The sequence below is a fragment of the Nomascus leucogenys genome, chromosome 4 (genome assembly GCF_006542625.1).
Source record: "Nomascus leucogenys isolate Asia chromosome 4, Asia_NLE_v1, whole genome shotgun sequence".
NCBI lineage: Eukaryota > Metazoa > Chordata > Mammalia > Primates > Hylobatidae > Nomascus > Nomascus leucogenys.
This window is the reverse complement of record NC_044384.1, coordinates 56384281-56401913: the sequence shown is the minus strand read 5'-3', so window position 1 is coordinate 56401913 and position 17633 is coordinate 56384281. Positions and strand designations below refer to the sequence as shown.

Here is a 17633-nt window from a genome sequence, read left to right as displayed (position 1 = left end):
GGCTAGTGGGGGGATGCCAGTGGGCCTGATGCTTCCCCTCAGCTTTAAGGATATACCTACTTAGCAGGCTAGAAAGTGCTTTTGGCTGTTTTAGTTTACATATATCCTTGACTAAATTTGACCTGGGAGATATTTTTACTTTTGAGATGATTTCTGCAAATAGCTAGTTATTCATTTCTGGTTTTTAACTACATAGTTTAATTCTCAAAATATAACCTTATTTGTAAAATGAGAGGTGCTTTGTTTCATTATGATGAATTGAGCTGTTCTTTTTTCTTTTTTCATAGTGTCCATGGGCTATCCCTCAAAATACAATATCTTGTTCTTTGGCTGATGTAATGAGTGAACAGCTGGCCAAAGAATTGCAGTTAGAAGAAGAAGCTGCCGTTTTTCCTGAAGTTGCGTAAGTAAAATTCACAAAGCACTTTATCTAGCAACTTATAGCAGAGTTTTAGGATTTGATGAGTAATTGTCATGACAAGTGGTTTGGAAAAAGCAGTGCAGAAGAAAGCACCATATTGAGAGTCCACTGATACTTGAATTTTGGTCCTGATTTTGCATTGGTTTTCATTATTATCTTGGACAAGCCACTGTTTCTGTGGGTTTTAGTTACATCATGTTAATGCCGCAGTTGAACTAGATGAGGTACAGTTTTGATCAAGTGTTTGTAGTTTATCTTTTCATGAATGTGTATCTGTTCTTTCATTATGGGTGAATGAAACATCCAGACTTTCTTATTTTTTTTTGGAGATGGAATTTCGCTCTTGTTGCCCAGGCTAGAGTGCAATGGCACAATCTCGGCTCACCACAACCTCCTTCTCCTGGGTTCAAGTGATTCTCCTGCCTCAGCCTCTTGAGTAGCTGGGATTACAGGCATGTGCCGCCACGCCCAGCTAATTTTGTATTTTTTAGTAGAGACGGGGTTTCTCCATGTTGGTCAGGCTGGTCTCAAACTCCCTGACCTCAGGTGATCCACCAGCCTCAGCCTCCCAAAGTGCTGGGATTATAGGCATGAGCCACTGCACCCGGCCTCATACTTTCATTCAGAACAAATGAATTCTAGGTTTAGCTTTCTCTCCCAGTTCTCTTAATCCTAGTTGGTACTCCCACAGGTGCATGCCATTGGTCTTAAGGCTAGCTGTGCAGGAGAAGGTAAATGGTTTGATAGAGTTCTTTCCCATTATTCAATTTTAACATGGAAAAGCCACCTCCTACTCTCATAATTTATATTGCCTTATTTTGAATAGTGTTGCTGAAGGACCATTTATTACTGGAGAAAACATTGATACGTCCAGTGACCTTATGCTGGCTCAGATGCTACAAATGGAATATGACAGAGAATATGATGCACAGCTTAGGCGTGAAGAAAAAAAATTCAATGGAGATAGCAAAGGTACTATAACCTTATTGTGACAACTCCATTGGGTGATAGAAAACACCCATAATGTGCTCCTAAGTAAATCTTCAACTATTTTTGCTTTTTAAGTTTCCATTTCCTTTGAAAATTATCGAAAAGTGCATCCTTATGAAGACAGCGATAGCTCTGAAGATGAGGTTGACTGGCAGGATACTCGTGATGATCCCTACAGACCAGGTACCAAAGCTTTTACTTTCTGGGGGCAGCAGAATAGATATATAGGAAGACTAATCTTTTCAATGAACTCTTTTAGTTTTATATTTTTCTTTGAATCTCATTTGGTAATTTACTCTTAGATTCAAATGTCTTTTCAGACAATGTTGAATGCAGCAATGTAGTCTTTGCTATTTTTATATACCTGGCTTATTTCAATTGCCTTTAGCAAAACCGGTTCCCACTCCTAAAAAGGGCTTTATTGGAAAAGGAAAAGATATCACCACCAAACATGATGAAGTAGTATGTGGGAGAAAGAACACAGCAAGAATGGAAAATGTAAGTTACAGAAAGTATCTATCTCTGAATTTAGAGTTTTGTTTGAATACCTTTTAAAAACAGGATTCTAAATATAATACCTTAGATTTCTAAAAATGTCTTGCTTTCTAAAGATGTTTTTAGATAACAATATAGCAATATCATAGAAACTGAGACATTAATGAAAATATAAAGTACCTCAGAATAAAATTCCATAACAGTGTTGAAAAACTATTTTGACTCACATTGATTCTAAAATTAATAAATAGTTATGAAAATAACATTTATTCTTCATCATATCTCTATAAAATAGCATCCCTACCCAAAAAACAGATAACAGTGGTGATTGGGGAATACGAATGGGAGGGAGAAATACTTTTCACCATATACTCTTTTGTGCATTTTGAATTTATTATCTTGTGCCTGAACTACCTGTGTAAAATCAGAAGTAAAGTGTAACTTTAAAAAGTAGCATTCTAGGCCAGGCATGGAGGCTCACGCCTGTAATCCCAGCACTTTGGGATGCCAAGGTGGGCAGATCACCTGAGGTCAGGAGTTCAAGACCAGCCTGACCAACATGGAAAAACCCTGTCTCTACTAAAAATACAAAATTAGCCAGGCATGGTGGCGCATGCCTGTAATCCCAGTTACTCGGGAGGCTGAGGCAGGAGAATTGCTTGAACCTGGGAGGCAGAGGTTGCAGTGAGCCGAGATCGTGCCACTTCACTCCAGCCTGGGCAACAAGAGTGAAACTCCGCCTCAAAAAAACAAACAAAAAAAGCATTCTAAATCCTTCTTAAATATTGTGGTTAATATAATATATTAGATATTTAGATTTTAAAGCACAAATGCTTGTTAAGTAAACATATTCATCATTTCTAGAAATATTCCAGATCTAATTCTAGAAGAGTTCTGTCCAATAGAACCTTCTGTGGTAATGGAAATGTTCTATATGTGTGCTGTTCAATATGGTAGCCACATTTCCTGTTGAGCACTTGAAATTTGGGTGGTATAATAGAGGAACTGAATTTTTAATTTAATTTTAATTAACTTGAATATCCAAGTGTGGCTAGTGGCTACCTAACTGAATTGCACAGTTCTAGAACATAATTGTCATGGTGTGAACATAGTCTGCTATAACAACCCCCTCTCCACAAATAATTACAAAATTGTATTTCTTTAGTAAGATTTGGTGTAGCCTTCGCAGTTCAATATTGTGTCGTTTGGCTAAAAGCAAGGTACAATGCACATGCTGAAAGACCTTAGTTTTGGATGTGATGAGATGTTTTCTATGCCTGGAATAAATGCCTTCCTTTGGGTTGTAATTTCTTAAATAGTATTGCTCCTCTTTCTGTGAGTAATTTTTTTCTCTATAGTAGCTATGAGTTCTGGTTTTCTAGTGTGATCATCTATTGAGTAAGAAATTAAAGACTAATCTTCTCATTTCATTGTTTTTGTTTTTAACTGTCCCTGTTTTAAAATATTTAGATGGTAATTCTTCTTTTTGGCAGTTTGCACCTGAGTTTCAGGTAGGAGATGGAATTGGAATGGATTTAAAACTATCAAACCATGTTTTCAATGCTTTAAAACAACATGCCTACTCAGAAGAACGTCGAAGTGCCCGCCTACATGAGAAAAAGGAGCATTCTACAGCAGTAAGGATTTATAGATTTTTTTTTTCTGTTTTACTAGAAAGATTCGTATTAGAAAACTTTGGGTGAAGAAAAAAAAACTTCATGTTTGGTATTTTTTCATGAGATTGGCTTTTTAAATCAAAGATGTAAATAAATCCAGCCACTGTGGTGCCTGCCTGTAATCCCACTACTTTGGGATGGGAGATGAAGACAGGAGGATTACTTGAGCCTAGGAGTGCGAGAACAGCCCGGGCAACATAATGATCCCCAGCTCACAAAAAAAATTAGCTGGGCATCATGGCACACGCCTGTGGTCCCAGCTACTCAGGGGGCTGAGGTGGGAGGATTGGTTGAGCCCAAGAAGTTGAGGCTGCAGTGAACCATGATTGCACCACTGTATTGCAGCCTGGGTGACAGATTGAGACCCTGCCTCAAAAAAAAAAAAAAAAAATGTAAATAAGCCAGGCGAGGTGGCTCCCAGCACCTTGGGAGGCCAAGGTGGAAGGATCGCTTGAGCCCAGGAGTTCGAGACCAGCCTGGGCAACATAGGGAGACTCTGGGAGACCCTGTCTCAGCAAAAGTTTTAAAAAATTAGCCGGGCATGTTGGTGTGCACCTTTAGTCCCAGCTGCTCAGGAGGCTGAGGTGGGAGGATCACTTGAGCCCAGGAATTCGAGGCTGTAGTGAGCCATAATCATGTCACTGCATTCCATCCTGGACAACAGAGTGAGACCCTGTCTCTCTCTCTCTCTCTCTCTCAAAAAAAAGATATTAGGCCAGGCGTGGTGGCTCACGCCTATAATCCCAGCACTTTGGGAGGCCAAAGTGGGCAGATCATGAGGTCAGGAGTTCGAGACCAGCCTGGCCAACATAGTGAAACCCCATCTCTAGTAAAAATACAAAAATTAGCCAGGTGTGGTGGCGGTGCCTGTAATCCCAGCTACTCGGGAGGCTGAGGCAGGAGAATCACTCGAACCCAGGAGGCGGAGGTTGCAGTGATCAGAGATGGTGCCATTGCACTCTAGCCTGGGTGACAAGAGCAAGACTCCGTCTCAAAAAAAAAAATAAAAAGTTATTAGAAGTGGCTCAGAAAATATTTTGTGATTAGCAGTCATTTTCACTTACAGTGCTTTATCTCTTGCAGGAGAAAGCAGTTGATCCTAAGACACGTTTACTTATGTATAAAATGGTCAACTCTGGAATGTTGGAGACAATCACTGGCTGTATTAGTACAGGAAAGGAGTCTGTTGTCTTTCATGCATATGGAGGGAGGTAAATGAGCAAAATATGATACCATGATATGAAAACTTAGTCTCTTCTCCCCAAGATTAATGAATTTACACAGAATCAAAATAATGCTGCATGGCAAGCAGAGTAATTTTTAAAGTGTTATTGTAGAAAGTCTAGGCAGTGTAGGAATGTATAAAAAACACAATCATCCTAATACCACCACCCAGAGATAATCATTAATAATTTTGGGTAGACTTCTCCAGTTTTTTTCAATGCGTATATTATTATTATTGTTATTTTTTGAGATGGAGTTTCACTCTTGTTCCCCAGGCTGGAGTGCAGTGGCGTGATCTCGGCTCACTGCAATCTCTGCCTCCCGGGTTCAAGCAAGGTCTCCTGTCCCAGCCTCCAGAGTAGCTGGGATTACAGGCACATGCCACCACGCCTGGCTAATTTTTGTATTTTTAGTAGAGACAGGGTTTCGCCATGTTGGCTAGGCTGGCCTCAAACTCCTGACCTTAGGTGATCCACCCGCCTCAGCCTCCCAAAGTGCTGGGATTACAGGCGTGAGCCACCGCTTCCGGCCTTCCTCATCTTTATCAGTGTTTAGTATTATCAAATCTAATGCTTTTTGTCAGTGTGAAAGATGAAAAGCAACATCTTGGTATTTTGGTGTGCATTTATTTAATTATGATTAAGTTGTACATTTTTTTCAAGTGCTTTATTGGCCATTTGTATTTCTTTTTCTTGTCTTCTCTCTTGTTTATCCTTTGTCCATTTTCTGTTATACTCAATATACTCCTCTTTTTTTTTGGGTGGGGGGATGGAGTTTTGCTCTTGTTGCCCAGGGTGGAGTACAGTGGCGCAATCTCGGCTCACTGCAACCTCCACCTCCTGGGTTCAAGCGATTCTCCTGTCTCAGCCTCCCAAGTAGCTGGGATTACAGGCATGCTCCACCACGCCCGGCTAATTTGTGTGTTTTTAGTAGAGACGGGCTTTCACCATGTTAGCCGGGCTGGTCTCAAACTCCTGACATCAGGTGATCCACCCGTCTTGGCCTCCCAAAGTGCCAAGATTACAGGCGTGAGCCACTGCGCCTGGCCTGTTATACTTAATATACTCTAATATAATAAATGATCAGTCTTTCTGGTGGAGTTGGTATCATAATCTGTAGTTTGACATTTCTAAGTTAGCAAAACTAGAGAACATTCAGTTTTCTACAGCTAAAAGTAAATGCTTTTAAAAGTTTGTTAGTTTTCTGTGGTACATAACAAATTGCCACAGACTTAGCAGCCAAAACAGCATCCATTTATTATCTCGTAGTTTCTGTTGACAGAATCCAGGCACGGCTTAACTAGGTTCTCTCTTCAGGGTTTCACAAGCCTGCAGTCTAGGTGTTGGCCAGGCTGTGTTCCTTTCTGGAGCTTGGCGTCCTCTTCCTTTGGCCACCTTTCAGTTCTTTGCAGCTACAGGACTGAGGTCCCACTTGCTTGTTGGCTGTCAGCAGTGGGCTGCTCTCAACTCCTCTAGGCCCCTGCAGTTCCTTGCCATGGGGCCGTCTCACAGGCCCCTTCACATACAAGCTCTCACACCGTCAAAGCCAGCAGGAGAATCTCCCCAGTCTGCTAAGACTGAGACTTAGTGGGATGTTATCATGGGAATGACTAGACCATCACCTTTGCCACATAACCTAACCAGGGAGTGGCTATCCCACACGTGCTCAAGGGAAGGAGGTATTATGCAGGGTGTGCACACCAAGGGGGCTGGGAGTTTTGCTTTCCACAAAGCTCTGGTTTCTTTCTTTCTTTTCTTTCTTTTCTTTCTTTTCTTTCTTTTCTTTCTTTTCTTTCCTTTCTTTCCTTTCTTTCCTTTCTTTCCTTTCTTTCTTTCTTTCTTTCTTTCTTTCTTTCTTTCTTTCTTTCTTTCTTTCTTTCTTTCTTTCTTTCTTTCTTTCCTTTCTTTCTTTCTGATGGAGTCTTGCTCTGTCACCCAGGCTGGAGTGCAGTGGCGCAATCTTGGCTCACTGCATCCTGTCTCCCAGGTTCAAGTGATTCTCCTGCCTCAGTCTCCCCAGTAGCTGGGATTACAGGCGCACACCACCATGCCCGGCTAATTTTTGTATTTTTAGTAGAGACGGGGTTTCACCATTTTGGCCAGGCTGGTCTCAAATTCCTGACCTTGTGATCCACCTGCCTCAGCCTCCCAAAGTGCTGGGATTACAGGCGTGGGCCACTGTGCCTGGGTCAAAGCTCTGGTTTCTGTCACTCTCAGGTTGGTCAGGCAATCAACAATTATTCAAACAGTAATTTGTGCTAGATTACTCAGGGAATAAAATATAAGACATATTTTTTACTCTCAAAGAGCTTAAGCTTTAGCTAAAAGGAGAACATTACAGTAAGAACCATTATGGTCAATGAAAGATAATTACATAATAGAGTACCCAGTTATGCAAACGAGACCTTATATGGGATAGGAATAGCGAATAGAACAAGATCATTGCCAGGCACATTCAGGGAAGATATCATAATGAAGTTGGATCTCAATCTGGATTTCAAAAATAGGTTAAAAAAAAAATCCATTGGGGGACCGAGGCGGGCGGATCACGAGGTCAGGAGATCAAGACGATCCTGGTTAACACAGCGAAACTCCATCTCTACTAAAAAATACAAAACAGTTAGCCGGGCATGGTGGTGGGTGTCTGTACTCCCAGCTACCTGGGAGGCTGAGGCAGGAGAATGGCGTGAACCTGGGAGCGGAGCTTGCAGTGAGCCGAGATCGCACCACTGCACTCCAGCCTGGGTGACAGAGCAAGACTCCGTCTCAAAAAAAAAAAAAAAATCCAATGTTGAGCATAAAAAGCTAGTTGCAGAATATATATACAGTATATCATCTATTTAAATTTTTTAAGTCATACAGAAAATTACAGAGATGTTTATAGATGCTTGTGGATACTTATATATTATCTTTTAAAAGAGACTAGAAATACAGCATTTATGATAGTTATTGCCTCTGGTGAGTTAAGATGGGGAATGGTAATCAGAGGGCACTTCAGCATCATCTGTAATGTTTAATTCTTTAAGAAAAAGGCTAAGGGTGGGAGGGTTGAAGTTGAGGCACTGAGAAGATTAGGAAGGTATGTGCTTAGAGGTAGTAGGAAGTAAAGTGGTGTAAGCAAACTGGAAATTGGTAAGGAGAACCTTAAAAGCTAGGCAGAGGGATGTGTCATTTGCTAAGAAACAGGATCTTTTGGTAGTAGGACAATGACAAGGCAAATCTTACAAATTGGACTCGACCCTAGAGACCTTCCAAGTAAGGGATCTCTTGTATGGCATTTTTGCTAGGGCCTCACCTACTATGTGGTTAAACTAGTCCAATGAAAGGAGCTTATCTCAAAATCTAGCCTATTCTGTCATAATGTCTTTTAAGTTATTAGAGATTTCTTCTCTGAATAGAGTCTCTAATCTGTCTCCCTGAAAATTGTGTCATCTGTTAACCAAATAGTTGAGCAGGTACTAGGGATACAGCAATGAATGGTACAAGGAAGGTCTCTGGTCTAATGGAATGTGCTTCCCCCATCAACCCCTCTCCATGACAATAATAAACAAAAAATATCAGATATGTGCTATGCAGATAGTTAAAATAGGATGATGTCATAGTGACAGGCTGACTAGCTTTATTAGTAGGACAGGGAACGCTTCTCCAATGAAGTGACATGTGAGTGACACATCTAGGATACATCAAAGATCAGGTGGATGGGCATTCTGGACTAGAGAACAGCTAGTGCTAATGCCTTAGGACAGGTACAAAGTTAGTATCTTTGAGGGAAGCGTAAGAAACCCAGTCTCCCTGGAGCATAGGATGTGAATGGGAGAGAGGGGGCTGGAGGAATAAGCAGGGGCTGGACCAGGTAGGATTTTGTAGGCCAGGGTAAGGAGTCTGCTCTTTGACTGCTCTGGAACCAAAGCTATGAGTTGATTCTTATTTTAAAAAGATTGCTGTGTGGAAAATGAGTTATAGGAGGAGAAGAGAAGAAGCAGTAAGATCAGTTAAAACGTTGTAGTAGTTGAAGTGAGAAATGGCGAAGGGTTGGACTAGGGAGGGCGGTAGTGGAAGTGAAGAGTAGGAGAGCGTTGGTGTGTGTTTTGAAGGCAGAGAGAACAGCACACGCTGTTGGATTGGAAGTGGGTGTAGGAGGATAGATTCTGGGCTAGAGCAGCTGATGGTGGTGCTGTTTGACGAGGTGAGAGCCTGGGGAAGGGTAGGGTGAGGACTCAGCATGAGTTTTGTTTTGGGCATATTAAATTTGAGATGCCTGTTAGACTTCTAAGTGATGTCACGTAGGTGTTGGATAAATGGGCCCGAAGTTCTAGGGAAAGTCAGGACTGAGATAGAAATGTGGGAGTTATCGGCCAGGCACGGTGGCTCACGCCTGTAATCCCAGCACTTTCGGAGGCCGAGATGGGTGGATCACCTGAGGTCAGGAGTTTGAGACCAGCCTGGCCAACATGACGAAACCCCGTCTCTACTAAAAATACAAAAATTAGCTGGACGTGGTGGCACGTGCCTGTAATCCCAGCTACTCAGGCGGCTGAGGCAGGAGAATAGCTTGAACCCTGGAGGTGGAGGTTGCAGTGAGCCAGGATCACACCACTGTACTCTAGCCTGGGTGACAAAGTGAGACTCTGTTTCAAACAAAAAAAAAAAAAAGAAAGAAATGTGGGAGTTGTCTATATAGAGATGATATTTAGAGCCATGGGGCTAAGTGAAATTGCCCAGGAAGAGAAGGGAGGTTTCTTAGAACCAGGTGAAGGACTTTAACCTTTTGAGACTAAACGGAAGAGGAGTCAGCTGGGAGAATATGGTACAGCAGGAGGTTTGATTCACATTCTGTCCTTTGGAAATATAGTTCGTTTCTTTCCCAGATTAACATCCTATCAGATGTTTAAAGGTAAATATTAATACTGTTTCTCATTCCATCCACCTTTTCATTCCCACTGCCACCATCATGACTGAAGTTCACTATTGGGGGACTATTGCAGTAGCATCCTGAGTCGACCCCACACCTCTAGCCTGTCCCTGTGCCCTTCCATGCTGACAGTATCGTTCACTCGATCTTCATGAAGCACGCATTTGAGAGTGCCATACACAGAAACCCTTGCGATTCCCCATCACCTCTAGGAATTTGTCCAGGCTCTTCACAGATGTGCCTCTGTCCTGTCCTTTAGCTCTAATTTTTTTTCATTCTCTCTCTCCAGCCAAGTCTTAACTATAGTGTTTGTTGTTCCTCAGACATGTCCTGTGGTTTCCTGCCTCTGCTTTTGTTCATGCTGTTCAAATCCTACCCATTGTCCTGTTTCTGTTTCAGATGGCACTTGTGCCGTGAAGTCTTGCCTGACCTTTCCAATGAAAAGGGACCTTTCCTGTTCATGTACTTCTTTTGTTCTCTGTTGCCACTTCTTGCAGACTTGTGGGGCAGGAACCATTTGATTCACCTTTATATGTCTGCTAGGAGTGAGAGTTATGTTTTAAAAAGCTGTTTTATTTGTTGCTTTTATTGAATTTTGCTCCTGAACCATATTGGGAAGACCGTAGCCTATTTTCAAGTGCATATGTCTTCATTGTATCTCAAGCTTGATTCCGTAGTCATTAAGTGAAGAACATTATGTGATAGATGGTTGAAAATTGGTTGACAATTTATTTGAAAGTATATTTTATTTAAACAATCAAACCAAAACCTAAGGCTTTATTAAGATCCAAAACCTAAACGCTTAAAAAAACAAGACTTGACACTGAGAGAAGGTAGATCTAATTTAATGTTACAGAATCTTTATTTTGAAATTGTTGTACTAGTGAGCTGGCAACTTGTACTGACTTGATTTTTTTTCTTCCACTTAGCATGGAAGATGAAAAGGAAGATAGTAAAGTTATACCTACAGAATGTGCCATCAAGGTATTTAAAACAACCCTTAATGAGTTTAAGAATCGTGACAAATATATTAAAGATGATTTCAGGTTTAAAGATCGCTTCAGTAAACTAAATCCACGTAAGATCATCCGCATGTGGGCAGAAAAAGAAATGCACAATCTCACAAGGTAAAGAAAATATTGTGCTAGACGTAATCTTGGGTAAATACCTTTTTCGTTAGGATAAAAAAATCCATGCTTTCTTTTAAATTCATTTATAGAAATAAAATGAAAGGCCAGGTGTATGACCTTGATTCATACTTTTAGGATGAAAAAGCCATTTTCTTTTTTCTTTCCTCAATGAAGCTTGAGGGAAATCTGGGCATTTTCTGCCTTAGACACTTTATCATATATCTAAATGCCATTTTTAAATTGCTTTTATCAAGAAGTAAAACTTCCAGCATCCAATTAGGCTTAGCATAAAAAAAAAGGTTTCTTTTTTGTTTCAGAAAATGTTTGTTACTTTTGTTAATTTTGTGGGAGTAAGTTCTTACCAATCAAATTACATTTTGTTTTAATTTTTATACTTGTATCTGAATTTTCTAAGCAATTCATTTTCTATCAAAGAATTTGTTTTATCAACCAAGAAATTCAGTAATAGTCCTTCTCATTAAAAACCTTTCTATTATCTTAATTTATTAAAAGCTTAATTTTAGTTTGTTATTTTCTAAAGATATTTGCTTTCAAAAGTAACTATTCATATATATCAGTTACAAAATTCTTCTACTGGGAGTTCCCCACCAAAATAAGCCAGGCATGGTGTGCACGTGTACTCCCAGCTACTTGGGAGGCTGAGATGGGAGGACTGCTTGAACCTAGGAGTTCAAAACCAGCCTGGAAACATTAGACTCCCGAGACCTTGTCTCAAAAAAAAAAAAAATGTTTTTTCAATTAATTAATTAATTCCAGGTAGAATCATTTTCTAGAAGGTCTTGCTGTCCTCCAGTCTCTTTTCTGTACTCCTGAAATTCCTGCCTTTCTTAAAATTCTTCAACAGTTTTCCATAGTGGAGCTTGCCTGTCTCTGTAGCCTTAGCCCACATTGCCCTTCCTCCTACTCACAGATCCAGCTATGTTGATTGATATACATTCCCCAAATGGACTGCTCTTGAACACCTCCCTGCATTCCCTTGCACTGTCTTCATGTGGCTAATTCCTGTTTCCTACCTCTTCTTCTAATAAGCCATCCTTGGTGCTGTGTGCTCCTGTAGCTCCTACCCACACCTCTGCCAGTGCGTAACTGTAATTGTCTCTTTACTTGTCTGTCATTTCCATCAGTCCCTGAGTTCTCTACGGGCAGAGGCTGTGTTTTACTGTCTTTGTATTCCCACATCACCAGGGTAGAACATAGTGCCAGCTCATTGCAGGCCCTGATTAAATATTTATTGAATAAATGACATATTTTATCTCCTTCTGATCTGTATATTCTGAATCATTTCTTTCTGTATAGAATGCAGAGAGCTGGAATTCCTTGTCCAACAGTTGTACTACTGAAGAAACACATTTTAGTTATGTCTTTTATTGGCCATGATCAAGTTCCAGCCCTTAAATTAAAAGAAGTAAAGCTCAATAGTGAAGAAATGAAAGAAGCCTACTATCAAACTCTTCATGTAAGTTGTGCTTTTAAAAGCATTCACACACTACCTTTAAAAAATATTTCCTCTAAACTTTAAAAAAATTTCCTTAAAGAAGCCAGGCATGGTGACTCACACTTGTAATCTAGAACTTTGGGAAGCTGAGGCAGTAGGATCACTTGAGCCCAGGAGTTTGAGACCAGCCTGGGCAACATGGTGAAACCCTGTCTCTACTAAAAATACAAAAAAAATTAGCTGGGCTTGTGCCTATAATCCCAGCTACTCGGGATGCTGAGGCACAGGAATTGCTTGAACCAGGGAGGTGGAGGTTGCAGCGAACCAAGATTGCACCACTGCACTCCAGCCTGGGTGACAGAGTAAGACTCTGTCTCAAAAAAAAAAAAAAAAAATTAAAAATTAGCTGGGCATGGTGGCACACACCTGTAGTCCCAGCTACTCGGGAGTCTAAGGTGGGAGGATCACTTGCACCCGGGAATTTAAGGCAGCAGTGAGCTATGATTGTACCACTGCACTCCAGCCTGGGCAAGAAATAGAGCAAGACCCTATCTCTTAAAAAACAAACAAAAAACCCCAAGTTTCTTAAATAGTGCTATTTCAAGGTGCTATAACAAAGACAAGCTGAAGTTTGTGAAAGAATGTTAACACTGAAGAGTTGTTTTTCTATCAATATATGCGTGTCTTAAATAGTTTTAGAAAACTTACAGACTTAACCAGGGAAGTCGTCATTGCTAGGATTAGTGACATAGTGCATGAAGCTATTTTTCACCAAACTTCATTAAATAAAATTTGCTGTTAGTACATTTAGCAAAGTGCCTCATTAGTTTGTGTGCTTTCATGAATGTTACAGTTTTTTGGGACTTTTTTTTTTTTTTTTTTTTTTTTTCAAATAAGAGACAGGGTCTCACTATGTTGCTCAGGCTGGTCTCAAACTCCTGGGCTCAAGTGATCCTCTTGCCTCAGTGTCCCAAAGTGCTGGGATTACTGGTGTGAGCCACCACACCCAGCCATTGAATGTTATAGCTTTAACAGTGAAGGAAAGAAAGCAGGTCTGGTCTCATCATAAGAGAGTGATGATGAAAATTGAAAACAGTAGGGAATACAGGTGTTAAGTTGGAAGGCACATGTCGGGAATCTCAAGGAAACTACATGCTTTGAAATAGCAACTGAATTCAATCTGAGGGCCTTCTAGGTTGAGAAAATGCTTCTAATACTGCCATTATCCCTCTGTGTTTTAATTGAACACTGGAGGAACTTAATGTGCTACTTTATGCAATCTCCACTTGAAGCTGTCATGTAATGCAGCCATTGATCTAGTTATGGAAATTTTAATCCAAATTAATTTTTAAAGATATAGCTAGAAAGGTGACCCACTTTCTCTGCCTCCAAAGGTAAACATTGAAAGGAAAATCAAGTATGTTTTTCTGGCCTCTTTGGGAGGTGGAGTGGCTGGGGAAGAGATTAAATAGTGATGAAACTTTTCTATTTAATTCTATTAAGGCTGTCAAACAAATGTATTAATGTTGATTTCTACTATAAGACTTTGCGGGGGCTGGGCACAGTGGCTCATGCCTGTAATCCCAGCACTCTGGGAGGCCGAGGCGGGCGGATCACGAGGTCAGGAGATTGAGACCGTCCTGGCTAACATGGTGAAACCCCATCTCTACTAAAAAAAAAATACAAAAAATTAGCCAGGAGTGGTGGTGGGTGCCTATAGTCCTAGCTACTTGGGAGGCTGAGGCAGGAGAATGGTGTGAACCCGGGAGGCGGAGCTTGCAGTGAGCCGAGATCACACCACTGCACTCCAGCCTGGGCGACAGAGTGAGACTGTCTCCAAAAAAAAAAAAACTTTCAGGGTTGTCATCATCAATAATACCACTTAATTTATTAGTTTCCTAATGTGTGCCTTCACAGTTGATGCGGCAGTTATATCATGAATGTACGCTTGTCCATGCTGACCTCAGTGAGTATAACATGCTGTGGCATGCTGGAAAGGTGAGGAGAACATTTCGTTAACATTCAGATTTAATTACTTTAAGTAAAATTTAAAATGTAAGTACATCAGTTTGTGTTCTGTATTGAAATAGGTCTGGTTGATCGATGTCAGTCAGTCGGTAGAACCTACCCACCCTCATGGCCTGGAGTTCCTGTTCCGGGACTGCAGGAATGTCTCGCAGGTAGATGTGTAAACCAATATGCCTTTTTTTGTTGGATGTAACAGCTGCAGGTATTTTTCTCACTCCTAAGATAAGTAAGAGGACCATATTCTTAGAAATTGAAGGAAGGGATACGGGCTGCTTTCAGGACAAGGATATAAAGATCAATTTGTCATATTTCATTTTGCAAGAATTTGATTCCATGTCTCACAGTTGGGTAAAATGTTCAAGGGGTGCCAGGCACGGTGGCTCATGCCTGTAATCCCAGCACTTTGGGAGGCCGAGGTAGGTGGATCACTTGATGTCAGAGGTTCAAGACCAGACTGGCCAACATGGTGAAACCCCATCTCTACTAAAAATGCAAAATTAGCCAGGCGTGGTGGCAGGCGCCTGTAATCCCAGCTACTTGGGAGGCTGAGGCAGGAGACTCACTTGAACCTGGGAGGCAGAGGTTGCAGTGAGCCAAGAACGTGCCACTGCACTCCACCCAGCCTGGGCAACAGAGCGAGTCTCCGTCTCGAAAAAAAAAAAAAAAAAAAATGCTGGGTGCGGTGGCTCATGCCTGTAATCCCAGCACTTTGAGAGGCCAAGGTGGGTGGATCATCTGAGGTCAGGAGTTCAAGACCAGCCTGGCCAACATGGTGAAACGCTGTCTCTATGAAAAATACAAAAAAATTAGCTGGGTGCGGTAGCGTGTGCCTGTAATCCCAGCTACTTGGGAGGCTGAGGCAGGAGAATCACTTGAACCTGGGAATCAGAGGTTGCAGTGAGCCAAGATTGCGCCATTGCACTCCAGCCTGGGTGACAGAGCAAGACTCCTTCTCCAAAAAAAAAAAAAAAAAAAATGTTAAAGGGAATAAGTGAGTGTTTTGGCTCCTTGCATATAAGCAGTCGAGCAGACATTTAATGTGTGCATAGTGCTTAAACAGAAGCTGGTATATGGTGTGCCTGTATGCTTGCTGCCATTATTACCATTGAAAGAGGGACAGTCTCCATTGTGGGACAGTGTCTGATCACTGTCACTGTGAAGCAGGGTAAGAAGATTAGGTGGCTGGGCATGGTGGTTCACGCCTATCATCTCAACGGTTTGGGAAGCCAGGGAGGGAGGATTGCTTGAGCCCAGGAGTTTGAGACCAGCCTGGGCAACATAGTGAGACGCCTATCTCTACAAAAAAATTTAAAAAGTAGCTGGGTGTGGTGGAACATGTCTGTAGTCCTAGCTGCTTTAACTGGGAGGCTGTTTTACTAGGGAGGCTGAGGCAGGAGGATTGTTTGAGTCCAGAAGTTCAAGATTATAGCGAGCTATGATTGTGCCACTGCACTCCAGCCTGGATGACAGTGCTAGGCCCTGTCTCTTAAAAAAAACAAAGCATATATATATATAAGGTAAAATTTAGTAAGCACAGGGTTGGGTCACACTTGTTTGGTATTTCTAAGGGAAATGAATTGTTGGCAGTAGATTCAGATAGGAATGATCTTTCTAAAGGATAGAGTGACTTCATATTGGAAATAACCTCTGAGCCTGCTTGAAATTTTTAATTTCTGGGGTTTAGTGAAAGTATTTCCTTTACATATCCAAAGCAATGCCAAGTGGTTTTATATATAGCACTCATTTTTATAGCTATAGAAGGTGCAGTGGTATGAGCTAAATCCAGAAGGCAGAATGGATGTGTGAGACGATGAAAAGCAACTAGAACCTGAGCATAGTCCAGCTTGGAAGTAGGAAAATCGATGGTTGAGAAATGAGAGAAGGAATGTAGTGGCTCAAGAGATCCTCCCTCCTTGGCCTCCCAAAGTGTTGGGATAACAGGGATAACAGGAGTGAGCCGCCATGCCTGGCTGAGCCAGTAATTTTTACTCTCTTAAAAACTAGGTTATTCCTACCTAATGATTCTGCCTTTGAGTTGAAATTACTGTGTGTGTGTGTGCACACGTGCATGCATCCAAGTCTTTTTATAAATGTGCTGCTCCCTGTTTTTAGTTTATAAGAGAACATTGCTAATACTTCTTACTGACTTTCTTGTATTTCCTTGCTAGTTTTTCCAGAAAGGAGGAGTCAAGGAAGCCCTTAGTGAACGAGAACTCTTCAATGCTGTTTCAGGCTTAAACATCTCAGCAGATAATGAAGCTGACTTTTTAGCTGAGGTATGTGATAAACTGCTGTTTTTTACCTTGCTGGTCATGCAGAACTGCATAGAGGAGATAACTGAAACCCAGAGCTAGTTTTATCCTCCCTTTCCCAAAAAACAAAATTAATTTGAGATTTTTCTTTTCTTAAGATGTTTTTGGTTTTTTCTTTTCTTTTTTTTTTTTTTGAGATGGAGTCTTGGTTTGTCACTCAGGCTGGAATGCAGTGGCGTGATCTTGGCTCACTGCAACCTCTGCCTCTTGGGTTCAAGCGATTCTCCTGCCTCAGGCTCCTGAGTAGCTGGGATTACAGGTGTGTGCCACCATGCTTGGCTAATTTTTGTATTTTTGGTAGAGACAGGGTTTCGCCATGTTAGCCAGGCCGGTCTTGAACTCCTGGCCTCAAGGGATCCACCCCCCTTGGCCTCCCAAAGTGCTGAGATTACAGGCATGAGCCACTGTGCCCGGCCTGTTTTATTCTATACTTAAAATTCAGAATACACACACAGCAAAACATTTCTTCACGGAGGGCACCATTTGGTTAAGATGGGCAAACTGTACATTTCCAGTAGACTCCTATTTCCCCTATTTAATGAATGAGGAAGTTGATAAACACTGAGTGATAGAAAAAGCAGTAACATGTGGTCCCTGCCCTTTACTAAACATAGAAAGTTAGAAGTGCCCATCTTTGGAAATACCCAGTTATAATATCAGATCTAGAGAACCATGAAAAAGCTTCCTCCAGAGAAAGTCTCTTAAAATTGAACAAAATCTAAAAGGTGAAATAGCAGTTAATTCTTCCCAACATTATACCAAAGCGGAGAGTGATTACTGAGTCTGTTCCAGAAATTCCCGGGATGACTTGAGTTTGGGTAAGCTGTGCCTAGCCTAAGGCTAGAGAGAAATAACAGAAAGATGGTAAATTCAGCTTCCAGCACAATACAGTTGCTCAGTGAGTAAGTGATACTGTTGTTTGATGAATGCTGAATTTTCTTTTTCCTGTTTCTGGAATGTTTTATAGAATACATTTCAAAACATAGATGA

At 41.2% G+C, this 17633-nt stretch overlaps 1 protein-coding gene across 1 annotated transcript in view; it reads left to right on the top strand.

Moving 5' to 3' along the window:
- Positions 1 to 17633, top strand: part of RIOK3 (RIO kinase 3) — a 30121-nt gene that overhangs the window by 9797 nt on the left and 2691 nt on the right. Inside the window, exons 2-12 of the mRNA XM_003262000.3 lie at positions 288 to 403; positions 1248 to 1393; positions 1487 to 1594; positions 1800 to 1909; positions 3400 to 3543; positions 4666 to 4793; positions 10647 to 10844; positions 12165 to 12324; positions 14221 to 14301; positions 14394 to 14483; positions 16500 to 16607. Of these exons, the coding sequence (XP_003262048.1) occupies positions 288 to 403; positions 1248 to 1393; positions 1487 to 1594; positions 1800 to 1909; positions 3400 to 3543; positions 4666 to 4793; positions 10647 to 10844; positions 12165 to 12324; positions 14221 to 14301; positions 14394 to 14483; positions 16500 to 16607 (1389 nt within the window). The remainder of the gene's footprint in view (positions 1 to 287; positions 404 to 1247; positions 1394 to 1486; positions 1595 to 1799; positions 1910 to 3399; positions 3544 to 4665; positions 4794 to 10646; positions 10845 to 12164; positions 12325 to 14220; positions 14302 to 14393; positions 14484 to 16499; positions 16608 to 17633) is intronic.